The sequence below is a fragment of the Alosa alosa genome, chromosome 11 (genome assembly GCF_017589495.1).
Source record: "Alosa alosa isolate M-15738 ecotype Scorff River chromosome 11, AALO_Geno_1.1, whole genome shotgun sequence".
Lineage (NCBI taxonomy): Eukaryota > Metazoa > Chordata > Actinopteri > Clupeiformes > Clupeidae > Alosa > Alosa alosa.
In genome coordinates, this window is record NC_063199.1 from 30,048,570 (window position 1) to 30,062,352 (window position 13,783).

The 13,783-nt window shown below is 44.8% G+C and overlaps 1 protein-coding gene across 1 annotated transcript in view; it reads left to right on the forward strand.

The window, feature by feature from the left end:
* Window positions 1-13,327, forward strand: part of LOC125303713 (GDNF family receptor alpha-4-like) — a 28,264-nt gene extending 14,937 nt beyond the window's left edge. The window contains 6 exon segments of the mRNA XM_048257597.1: window positions 763-855; window positions 1,434-1,785; window positions 6,566-6,675; window positions 8,615-8,749; window positions 9,266-9,468; window positions 13,034-13,327. Of these exon segments, the coding sequence (XP_048113554.1) occupies window positions 763-855; window positions 1,434-1,785; window positions 6,566-6,675; window positions 8,615-8,749; window positions 9,266-9,468; window positions 13,034-13,234 (1,094 nt within the window). The 3' untranslated portion in view covers window positions 13,235-13,327.
* The last annotated feature ends 456 nt before the right edge of the window (window positions 13,328-13,783 follow it).

The following is a 13,783-nucleotide window of genomic DNA, read 5'->3' on the forward strand; positions in this document are numbered from 1 at the left end:
CTCACACACACACACACACACACACACACACACACACACACACACAAATACACATGCAAACACACAAACACACAAGCTTGCTTGCATCCGCTGTCTCTTTCTCTCTCACACACACACATGCAAAAGAGATCTAAATACCTGCCCATATTTTGTGGAGCAGCTTCCTAGCCACCTGGCTGATGACTCTGTGTGTGTGTGTGTGTGTGTGTGTGTGTGTGTGTGTGTGTGTGTGTGTGCTGGGAACCGACTGATCACCTCCCTCTGGGACGCTTGCTGAAGGTGCACTCACATGATGAAACACCACTACACCACACAATGCCAAGCAGTCCATCATGTGTGTGTATATGTGTGCGGAATAGAGTGGGCATGTGTTTGTATGTGTGGGAGAGAGAGAGAGACTGTGATGAGTATATGTAATGGGACACTATATTTTTTGTGAGTGTTTGTTGCTCCCTCTTTATGTGGATGTTTTTTCAGCATTTGTGCATTTGTTTTGTGTGTGTTTATTGTGTCTCTGATCTGTTACACTTTACTTGAAGGTATCTACATAAGAGTGACATGAAACTGTCATGAATGTGTCATAAACATTATAAACAAGTCATTAACGTTTATGATATAACGCTTTTGTCATTAAGTGTCATTCGTTTTTTGGCATGACAAGTTAGGGTTAGGGTTCCTGTGTCATGACAGTGTCATGTCACTCTAATGCAGATGGCATTAAGTAAAGTGTTACCCTCTGATCTTGTGCTTATATTACTGCAGCTTATGATGAGTACGATGTGTCCCCGTATGCTGACCTGGAGTTGGCGGTGGTCAGGAACATTGAGCTTTCACGCATGGCCTCCATGATCGCAGGTACTGGAGCTGTTACCCAATCAGCTTATCCAATCACATCACCTTTAACACCTGTATACCCTATCAAATATCTCGTGGCAATTGAGTCTACTCAATCACGTGTCATTTAACATGACTCGACCCAATCAATTCTGTCTGCCTGTTACTATGACAACCTCTGTGTTATGATTGTCATGACTGGTTGCATGTGTGATCTGTTATGACAGCCAATCACAGTGCTGAGCTGCACCACATGCAGTTCATCTTAGTTTTATTTTTACATCTGACCTTCACAGAGACTAATGTTTGTTTTTCATCTCTTTCCTTCATTTGTGTTCTCTTTTCCCTCATTTTATTGATGTTCTATTTTCCCTCCAATGTCCTTATACCCTTACACACACACACACACACACACACACACACACACACACACACACACACACACACACACACACACACACACACACTCAATTCCATCTCACACAATCTTCTTTTTCATAACCAAAATCAATACTTTACTCATCTGCTATAAATTAATGTTACCTTACCAAACACACACACACACACACACACACAAAAACACACACACACACACACAGTCTCCTCCCTCCCTCTGGACGGACAGAACCAGTGCCTGAAGGCGGCCCAGGACTGCGGCCTGTACGAGAAGTGCGGCTCGCTGCGCTCTGAGTACGTGGTGGCGTGCACCAAGGTGTCGCCGGGCTCCAACGGCTACTGCAACCGGCAGAAGTGCCACCGGGCGCTGCGGCGCTTCCTGGAGCGCGTGCCCGAGGAGTACGTCTTCTCCCTGCTCTTCTGCTCCTGCACCAACGAGCTGTGCGCTGAGCGCCGCCGCAAGACCATCGTGCCGTCCTGCTCCTACGAGGAGCGCGACAGCAAGCCCAACTGCCTGAGCCTGCAGGGCTACTGCATGAGGGACGAGCTGTGCAGGTAAACACACACACACACACACACACACACACACACACACACACACACACACACACACACACACACACACACACACACAGACAGACACACACACACACACACACAGACAGACACACACACACACACACACACACAGACAGACACACACACACACATGCAGACACAGACACAGACAGACACACACACAGACACACACACACACACACACAGACACACAGGGTACTTAACAACATAACAACCCACCCACCTGTGTCTGCAGGCAAACAGTCTGGCGTGATTAAAAACGGGCAACAGCCTGCAGGCTCATGATTGTTTGCAGAATACAGGACAGGCTTCTTTTAGCAAATCAGATAGATAGATAGATAGATAGATAGATAGATAGATACTGTACTTTATTGATCCCTAGGGGAAATTCAAGGTCACAGTAGCACACAGACAACATACAGCATAAGAAGGACATTTCTCTTTTTGTTTCTTTTTGTTTTTCTTTTTCACTCTTCTCCTCTCTTCTCTGGGTTGTGGTCGTCTCTTGTGTTTCTTTTTTATATATAATGTAATATGAAAGCTATACAGTGGACTGCACATCAGGACTATTTAACATTATATTTATACAGTGGACTGCACATCAGGACTATTTAACATTATATTTATACAGTGGACTGCACATCAGGACTATTTAACGGCTGAAATAGACCCCCTCACACACACTGCTCTGCTCTGTATGACACACACACTGATAGCCTTTCCTGCTCTTTTTAGAAAGTTCTTAGAGAGGGTTAGGTGTGTGTGTGTGTGTGTGTGTGTGTGTGTGTGTGTGTGTGTGTGTGACAGACCCAGATGGCAGCTGAGGTTGGAATAAATCTGGTCCACTTTGGACTCAGATCTGTTGTAGATTTGATCAGTTGTTATCGAGGAACCAGGAGAGAAAGAGAGAGAATGAGCGAAGCAGGGACAGAGAGGAGAGAGAGAGAGAGAGAGAGAGAGAGAGAGTGAAAAAACTGCAGCAGCCATATGTTTGTTATGCTGGTCTTTAGCATACTGTAGTAACCAGCTGATTTGTACTCCACCGCAGTTCCCTTAATTGGGCATCTGTTGCCCTCTCTCTTGTTTACTCCCTGAAGCGCCGGATGCCTGGGAGAGAGGCTTTATCAGATGCTGATTATCTGATCTGATAATCTCAGATTTAATCTCGCCTTTGTCCAGTAGCAGCGAGCTGCTGAATGAGACGCAGCTTGTGTTGCAATGAATATATGAAGTACGATGCTGTTTTTCTGGTGCATGGTTGCAGGCACTGACAGGGCTGCTAATTGAAGGTAATTTTGCTTAATGTCTCGTAATTGAAGCATCATCATTCTGTTTGGGTGGTTGCACACAGACAATGATTTGCACATCTGAATCACCATGGAATCAATCGCCCTTTTAGAGACTGTGTGTTCATTACAGACCTCCTGTATAGTGCTCTGTTGTACTTTGACTCTAAGGTGTTTCCTTCTCTGTGCACCTAAAGAGAACAAAAGAATGCTACAGACAATGAGCATCCAGGCTTTTTGTTTTGGTAGAAATAAAATACACACTTTACTATTTCTTTTCAATGCATCTGTCCTTTTCCATTATTCCACAGAATGGCTTAATTCAGATTTAATGGTGACGAGGAGCAATGCAAAGGAAGCCTTCTGTCTAGGAGTCTCATTGCAGCATTTCCAAATGGATTATGATTAATGAAATAATTCATTTCATATTTCCATGTTTTCATAATGACTGCCGAGGAAATCCCACAACAGCAAATAATTTTCTCACATTTGCATTTAGCACATTTGCATTTTGCATGTTCTCATAATCATTTCTTTAAGCGTACATATCATTGTATGCAAATCAGCAGTCCCCGAGTCAGGAATGTATATGAGACAAATTCTCCCCCCAAAAAAAAGCAGAACCTTTCCAAGCTAACACAGCATGACAACCTGGACCTCACAGCAAATGATACACTCCAATCACGAATGGCCCACAAGGAAGTGATTTTTCCCTCCTGTATGATTAGTGTTTAAAATTCCTGCACGGTGCTTACATAGGCAGCCAATGTGTACAATAGCTTTAGGTTCTCTTGGATCGCTGTACTTACGCAATCAAGGGCTCTTTACTCAAGGGTCCAGTGAGACCTCTTTCCTTCTCGCTTGATTGAGCCTAAACTCACTCACTGCGTGGAAGGCTGACACATTAATGTTCCGCAGAGATCCTTCCAAAAGCAAACGTTCATTAACCGCTATGGGAGAACAGGCTCCGGTTCAATATTAGAGAACTAATAAACTCTGCAATTGTGAATGTTTTTAGTCAGCGATCATTCATGAATGACTGCTTATGCAAATTATTTAATGAGCTCTGTTCTGCTTTACTTGTTGTGTTCTTTGGAAGGCTGTTGTTTGAAATGCAGAAGAGCCATGCAGAATAGCAGTGCGATCAGCATGCATTCCGTCATATTTATGTCTGAGCAAGAGGTGCTAGCTCGATACTGGCGTGAGAAATAACCCTAACACATAGAACTGTAATAACACCATGCCAGAGCTGCACTAGGCACTGATGCAATTCAAGGTTGGGCTGTTAACAACCTCATGCCTCCTGCTGCTTCACCAAGGCCATCTGATTCTTACTTGGAGGGCTCACCAGAATAAAACAAGAAGCCCATTACCCACGTCTCCTCTCTCCATTTTCAGGCCCATAATGCACCAGACTGCGGGGCGTAATGGGAGTGCTCTCCTATTATGGGCTCTTACCTAGTGTTGAGGCAGCGATGCCAGGGGTGGTAGGAGCCCTGCTGCGCTTTATCAGTTAATTTTGGCCATTGCGTGTGCTGAATAGCTTCTATATGCTTGGGTTTTGTGGAATGGCTTGTGTTGCTATTTTTATGAAACACATCATGTGAGACCAATACTGCCAAGGCCAAAGAACATTAGAGATTCATGTAGATGCCTGTAAGTGAGGGGACAATAACAGCTTTCGCTCTAAAAGCAATGTAATCTCTAGCATTAAATGTTAATAAACCTTCCAGTTTTTTCCCACACTGCGTGTGATTTGTTTAAAGGCAGGTGTGTTTATTTGTCCAAAAGGGTCTTAAGATATTCATTGGTATGCAATGTTCTGCCAAAACAGTGCTGGTAATAAAAAGGTTTATACCAGTTGAAAAAGTTGTTTTTACCTCAGCTCAAATTGCTTTAAAATTGATAGCTTTTTTAAAATAAATTGTTATTTTCTTAGAGCATATTAAATGCTAATATAATTGTTTAGTTGCCCAAGCATTCCCTTTTATCAGTCACAAAAGCAGAAATAATTGCAGACATTTCCTATAGGCAACCCTGAAACACAAACACATTTGAGAGTCAAAAGGAGAAGTTACTCAGAAGCTGACTTCAGCTAGCGCTGCTGAGGAGCAGAGCAGAGCAGAGCAGAGGCTCTCTGAACTGCAGTGAGAAACACAATAAAAGTCTTTTCATTCACTTCCTCTCCTTCACCAATGCATTGCCATTCAGCTTTTCCTCATCCTTTGTTCTTTCATTTCAGGGATTAAGTCTTCCACATCAGTCACTGTTGGGTGTTCGTTTGCTTTATGTTGTTTTGCTGTTGTTGTTGTTTTGAGTGATTGTGCTTATGGTGGGACTTGGTACATACAGGTTCTCTGCACATTGCATATTTTTCATTCTCTGACTCTAACACTATACTTAAACCCATTTATAATGTACAGTACATTCAAAACCATGTCATTTACAGTACATTTTATAGACAGATGTTTTTTTTTCTTTAGGAGTCATCATGAAAGTCAGTCATAACAGTGTTATATTGCTATTGTTTACGATGTCCTCATCTTCTTTCAAACTCTTTGATGCAGTGTACTGGACACAAGGTGTAATGCTGTCCACAAAGCTAAGAATTATCACTATTGATGATTGAAGCAGTGACACTGACCTGATAGCCAGTGGCAGGGCTATACCACCTGTCATAACATGGTTATGAGATGGTTATGACATCTAGAAAGATGTCTTGGTGACTCTCTCCTTCGCATGGTCTTGATGGTGCCTCTGGAATGCTACAATCTCTCCCATGTGAGCATCATGGCAGGTTAGCATCAGCACACGTAAATGCTGGAGAAATAGTGGTAATCTGTTTGTGTGGAGGGTGTCCTCCTGACGTCAGGTTCATGTCATGGTGTATAAATTACTCTGTGGTGAATCACAGCTCACACACACACACACACACACACACACACACACACACACACACACCCCTGAAGGGCTGAGTCACAGCCCCGTCAGGTTGGCTTTTTGGAGCCGCATTAATAACATTGTTACACACATCACACTATGTGTGTGTGTGTGTGTGTGTGTGTGTGTGTGTGTGTGTGTGTGTGTGTGTGTGTGTGTGTGCACCTCTGACAAAATGAAGGGTTTGCTTCTGTATGAGGTCTGCTGCATGACACACAGTCTTGTGTGAAGTTATAGGAAGTGATGGATTTGTGTTCTAAATGGTCTTTTTGTCTGCCTCTCTCTCTTTCTTTCTCTCTGTGTTCTCGCCTGCCTGTGTGTGTGTGTGTGTGTTTGTGTGTGTGTGTGTGTGTGTGTGTGTGTTGGCATGGGTGTGTGTGTGTGTGTGTGTGTGTGTGTGTGTGTGTGTGTGTGTGTGTGTGTGTGTGCGTTGGCATGGGCGTGCGTGTGTGTGTGTGTGTGTGTGTGTGTGTGTGTGTGTGTCTGTGTCTGTTGGCATGCCTGTGTGTGCGTGTCTATGTGCACTTCAGATCCAGGTTGGCAGATTTTCAGCACAACTGTCAGTCGTCAGCACACTCCCCGACGGGCTGCATGAGAGAGACTGGCACCGTGTGCCTGAAGGCCTACGCCGGACTCATAGGTGAGAGAGGGGGGGAAGGGGGGGGGTCTAGGGGAAACAGATGGAGAGAGAGAGACAGTGAGAGAGAGAGAGAGAGACTTCAGGGGAAAGAGATGAGAGAGAGAGAGAGAGAGAGAGAGAGAGAGAGAAATAAGAAAAACAACAGAGGGAAAAGAAACAAAGGGCTGAAAGACAGACAGAAAAAACTGTCAGTGAGGAATTGAAAGAAGAGAAGGAAAGAAAGAACCACAGAAAAGAAAGGAAGGAAAGGAAGGAAGGAAGGAAGGAAGGAAGGAAAAGGAAGGAAGGAAGATAGAAGTATACAGAGAAAAATGAAAAGAAAGACGAAAGAAATGGAAAAGAAGGACAGGACCAAGGAGCTAACTAAGGGCAGAAAATAAAGGAACTAAGGGCAGAAAATAAAGGAACTAAGGGCAGAAAATAAAGGAACTAAGGGCAGAAAATAAAGGAACTAAGGGCAGAAAATAAAGGAACGAAGGGCAGAAAATAAAGGAACTAAGGGCAGAAAATAAAGGAACGAAGGGCAGAAAATAAAGGAAAGCAACAGATACTAGAGAGCAGAGCCAGTGATGTTAAAATAACACCTTCCCTCTCGTGTTCTTTGGAGATCAGCGAGCAGCATCACAGTTTAGTCCTGAGTACTGCTGCAGTTCAGGAGACATGAGGACCAGTGGAGCGTGTGAAGAAGGAAGGGATGAAGGAACGAGAGGAAGAGAAGGAAGGAGTGAAGGAATTGAAAAATGAGAGGAGAATGATGGTTGTGAGCGGAGACAGAGCCAGTTTGGTGGTGCTGAGAGTTTAGTTGTGACGTCTGACCCTGGGAGAGGTCAGGTGCAGCGTGGGGGGGGGGATAGACGGATACAAACAGGAGGTCAAAGAAAGGAGGGATGAAGGAAATAAAGAATGTATGAACGAAAGTGAAGGAGGGGAAAGCAGGAAAGGAAACAAAGAAGATGAGAGAGAAGACAGAGCGGAGTCAGAGCGGAGTCAGAGTGGAGTCAGAGCGGAGTCAGAGCGGAGTCAGAGCGGAGTCAGCTCTATGTTGAGAGTTTAGTTCCCAACTCTAACTCAAGTTGTGTGGAAGTGGGAAGTGAGTAAGGTGAGCAGACCCTCTCCTCCACACACACACACACACACACACACACACACACACACACACACACACACACACACACACACACACACACACACACTCCGCTGTAAACAGGTGGACCTTCCCCTGGAATCAGACAGCCACCAGGGAACACAGATCCTATTGTCTTTATCTGCGTTCATTAATCGCACTCAATTAATTAGTGAAAAAAAGAGGCTTCTCGCTGAGGAGGAAGCTGCACACGTAATTACACTGCGAGCTGCTCAGAGGAGATAACACCAGAAGCAGAGCCGTGTCACGCGCCTCTCATTGTCATGAAACTAGAACAACACGCATTTTAAAGGAGACGTACAGTGAGTAAGTACACTGTACAATGCCTTCACGAGAGGGACTTAGGAAAGAAAGTGCAGACAACAGTCATTGCTGTGTTATGGTATATCTACAAAGAGAGCTTCTCAACACCATTGTGGGCGAACCATTGTTTACTTTGTTACTTTGTACTGTCTTTTAATGTCGTTAAATTGACAGACAAAAGAGAAGTGTAATTCTGCGATAGTACAATGAGTTTGGCTTAGTAATGTTGTGCCATACCGGCAGCCTTCCGCCGTTTGATATGGCAGGAATACATCCGCAGCTGGATTCCGCCTGCAATATGTATAAGCCATAAATACTGCAGCTTCCTCTCATCTTCGATGCAGAGATGTTTCAGAACCCAGAAACATCACAAGTCCAGGTATGCATGAAGGTGGAACTCACTGATGGCTCTACTGAGCACTGACCTCACCGACGCTCTCTCTCCTGTGGGTGTGTGTGTGTGTGTGTGTGTGTGTGGCGCGTGCGTTGCAGGCACCATTATGACCCCTAACTATCTCAGTAACAGCAGTAAGGATGTGGCCCTGTGGTGTAGCTGTGAGGGCAGTGGCAACCACTGGAGTGACTGTCAGAGAGTCTTCAACATGTTTACCAGCAACAGCTGCCTCAGTAAGTCATTCAATCACACACACACACACACACACACACACACACACACACACACACACACACACACACACACACACACACACACACACACACAGATATACTGTTTGAAGCGGCAACCACTGGAGCGACTGTCAGAGAGTATTCAACATATTGTTCATCACATTCACACACACATTCACACACACACACACACACACACACACTCCCACTGTTTCTCTGTTGCTGGATGTCTCAAACTCTCTCTCACAGTCTGTGTGTATGCCTTCTGCTCTTACTTTGAACTCTCTTCACTCTCTTCTACTCTTCTATCTCTCTCTCATCCTCTCTTTCTTCTGTTTGACTCCACCCTCTCTTTAGTTCAGTTCCTTGCATACACACACACACACACACACACAATAATAACAAACACATCATCAGAACATGTGAGTGGTATGATTAAGCATCAGCTGTGCTCCATGAACGCCGCCAAGGACAGGATAATAAAGACAGCCCTAATGATGTCATTTCCGCCCACAGAGAATGCCATCTCCTCATTGGGCAGCATCCCAGTCCCCACACCCGAGACCACACCCGCTCCCACCTTCCATCCATCGCCACACATGCAACAGGACCACGGCAACGGCGTCACCACTAGCAACGGCCTCGACAACGTCAAGGTCATCGCCCATGGAAACGGCCACCTGAACCACAGCGCCAACAGTTTGCCAGGCTTGAGAAGAGTGAGTATCCAGACGTGCGTTGTCCTTAATTGACACACAATATTAACACACACTGGTGTCATTAGTCATGAAGGGAGAAGTGCGTGATTGTGTGTCTGTGTGAGTGTGTGTCTGTGTGTGTGTGTGTCTGTTGGTATGTGTGTGTGTGTGTGTGTGTGTGTCTCTCTCTCTCTCTGTGTGTGTGTGTGTATGTGTGTGTGTGTGTGTGCGATGTGTGTCTGTTGGTGTATGTGTGTGTGTATGTGTGTCTGTTGGTGTGTGTGTGTGTGTGTGTGTGTGTGTGTGTGTGTATGTGTGTGTATCTGTTGGTGTATGTGTGTGTGTGTGGTATGATGAGAGAGATCTGATGAGTGTATTGTGGTGTGGTGTGTGTGTATGTATGTATGTGTGTGTGTGTGTGTGTGTGTGTGTTTGCTGACAATGCCATTAAAGCCGTCAGATGCAACCCATTAAGCTCGTGTTATAACATGATTACTTCAGCCCGCGGAGTTTAAGAAAAATCCCTAATGGCTCCAGCAGTCCAAACTCATCCTTCCCGGGCCGATGTCTTAATCAATGAGCCATTTATGGACGAGGCTCCAGAGGAGCTTCCAGAACAGGCACATGGAATGAGACAAAAGAGCGGAAATAATGATTGATTTTGGTAGCGTTTGGGTTTTTGTTTCTATTCCTGTGAATAAAATAAGAGGGCGGATCCACACGACGTCGTTTCTCTCCACTGCGTCCTGCTCGTGCTGCCTCGCACAGATTCAGGATTTAGACGAGTCGGAAGACAGTTTTATAGTGCTGCCGAAAAGATGAATCTGAGGTGAATTTGCAGAGAGGTTTTGGAGCATGTTGCTGAGAACAGCTACTCTTTCCTCCGCAGTGAAGGCCAAAGATATCTGCACAATATAGACCCTTTCAACAATAAAAAAAAAACAATGCTTGAACGTTCTATTTGGGGTCCCAATCCATTTCTGCATTTAAAAGATAACATATGGAATGTTAAAAAAAGGAAGCCTTGTGGGGGGGGGCCAACTATGGATGCTGATAATGGAACCTCTCTTGAAAGGGTCCGCAGTACAATAGTTTTGCAAGTTGGAATGTCCAATTTTTTTCACATATCTGCTGTCCATTACATGCAGAAATCCCTCCGACACATTTAATCCCTGAACAGTTAGCGCTTCTCATTACATCAGCCACTTGCTCGTTTTTCAATCAGTCTAATGAATTGGAAGAAGGAGCTTGTCCATTTATAAGCACCGTGAGATATCTCGTCAGCTCTCAAAAAAAAAAAAGAAAAAAGAAATGTTTCTGAAACTCTCCCTGCAGACATGTTCACTTCTTCATCTTAATTAAGCCGAGCTGTTTTAACGATGATGAAGCTGAACTCTCACTCCAGCTCAGACTGATCGAGTGTGATTGAGAGAACAAGAGAGAGAGAGAGAGAGAGAGAGAATGAGCGATCTTTGATCTGTTAGAGCACTAATAGGTATGCGCTGGATGGAACCAGTGGGCCTGAATGGTAAATGGCAGCCTAAAGGGATGACTGCAACATTGAATGATAATTCTGGTTGTGACAGATAATTGTGATTCTGAATGATTAAGCACCCAGGTCTTGGCTCTGCATGAGGCCGCTGGGTTCTGGTGGTGTGTGTTCCTGTTTAAATAGCCCCGACTTAATCGCTTCTTCATCTGATCAAACATAAAGAATTTTGTACAGGCGGATCAGAGGAAAGCCTCTGTATACATCCCTTCTCATCTTTTCTTTCTTACACATTTTTTACTCTATCTTCCCCTTTCTCTTATTTGCCTCATGTCACTCCTTTCATTTGTTTCTTGTTCTATGTCTCTCTCTCTCGCTCTCTCTGTTCCCCTATTCTTTTTTATCCTCTTCCTGTCACTCTCTTGCTCCTTCTCTTTTTGTACCTTCTGCTCTCTGACATACTCACACCGCCTCTGCCTCCTCACTCACTTTTTTCCCTTCTCCCTTTTCGCTTTTTTCTGTCTCTTTAAATCAATCTTCTGTTTTTGATCTGCTTGACGGTAATCCTCTGGGTGGTGTTATTATAGGGTGGAGGGTATGCATCTCCATTAGTATTCATATATTCCAGCCCGTCTGTCTCCCTACAGCCGTCCCCTGCCATTCTAATCCGTGGTTTTCCTACTTCTTTTCTTCTAAATCCATCTAATCCCCTTTACCCCATCCTCTGTTTCTTCGGGCCTTGTCTCTACATTTCTCCTTCTTTCTTTCATTTCTTTTCTCTATCTCATTCATTCTCATTTTTCTCATCCCTTTTCTTTCCTTTTTTCTCTCCTTTTCCAACTATGTTTCTCTCTGTATTGTCACCCACCCCCCCCACACACTCTCTCTATTGTCACCCCTCATGCTAATGCTCATCATCTCTGATGTCTGTCTTTGGAGCCCTGTGAAGGCCTCTCTGATTGCGCTGAAATGAAACATGGTCCTTCATACACAGCTGAATATGTAGAGCTCCACTATAATGTAAATCCCATCTTAGAATAATGTCTACCATACCTACACACACACACACAAACACACAATCTGACATCAAGCAGAGCCCTTCACAGCTGAATATGCAGAGCTCCCACCCTAATGTAAGTCCCATTTTAGAGTAATGTCTTCCATCAGGAGTGTACCTGCAAGCGCGCGCACACACACACACACACTCACACACTCACACACACACACACACACACACACACACACACACACACACACACACTTTCTCTATCTCACACACATGAACACACACAAACTTTTCTCTTTTTTCTAAACACACACACACACACACACACTCTCTCTTCATACACACACAATATTACAAACACACACCCTTCTCTCATAGACACACTCATATCCCCCATACTACACACACACACACACAGCCACACACACATTACATACACACATTACTCCCTTTCTTTCTTTCTTTCATTACACGCGACACACACACACACATTACTTTCACATAATAATACGCATTACACACACACACAGATACACACACACACACATATTACACACTTCTCTCTCTACAATACACACACACACGCATTGACACATAGTTATGCCAGATGGCTAATACACACCCACACAAACACATTAAACATACATAATACTGAATGTGTAGAGAGGAGCAGGTGTTTGGGTTAGTGAGCGGAGGGTTTGGCCTGATTCATATAACACCGCAGAGGCAAAGTTGTCATCTGTCTGTCAGTCATGTGGAGAGAGCTGTGTGTGTGTGTGTGCGTGTGCGCATATATGCAGCAGCTTGTGTGTGTATGGTGTGTGTGTGTGTGTAAAAGTGCAAAAGCGTGTGTGTGTGTGTGTGTGTGTGTGTGTGTGTGTGTGTGCGCGCGTACTGTCTGTCTGTCAAATGAGGCCACATGAACTGCACTTCTACAGAGAGAGACTCTTGATTGTGATGTGTCTGTTATGTTCCTGTTATAGGTTAGAATCATACAACCCGCATGTCTGGTTACATTCTCTCTCTCTCTCTCTCTCTCTCTCTCACACACACACATTTAAATGAACCTCTCTCTCACTCTGTCACCTCAGGACGAAGAGGCAGAGGAGGAGGACGAGGATGAGGATGAGGAGTTTAACGTGATCCCCCCCTACTCTAAGAAGAAGTCCAGCACAGGGGCGGATGCCTGGGGGGTCCACCGGGGGAGTGCCCCCCCCTCCCCGCGCCTCCAGCCCACAGCCCTGCTACTGCTGCTGGTCAGCAGTGCCCTGGGTCTGGGCTATCTGGGTTAGATAGAGGACCCCCTGGACAAACACACACACACACACACACACACACACACACATACACACACACACACACACACACACACACACACACACATGTACACACATACACATACCTCCTCATGTACTCATACACACCTCCACTATCCTGACACACACTACACATACTGGACGCCATCAATCTTTCATTAGACACCTACCATTTCACACACACACACACACACACACACACACACACACACACACAGAGCTTTCTCTTCTCCTTAGCACTGAAGTCACCTCATCACTCTGCCGTAGGTCTGCAAGAAAAACACATAGAAGGCTGGAGGACAAGCAGGAGGTTGGAAAGATTACAGGAAAAGAGAAACAGAGGAAAAGAAAGAGAAGGATCCTCTCACTCTCACTCACTCCACGCTCCTCACGACAGTGCCTTTCTTACCCCCCCCCCCCACACACACCATCTTGCTTATGTATTTCCCTCCTGATGATGCCTGTTACCTTGGTTTTCCTTTTTGTTTTGTTTCTTTCTGTCTATTACTTTGGTGCCATTAAAGG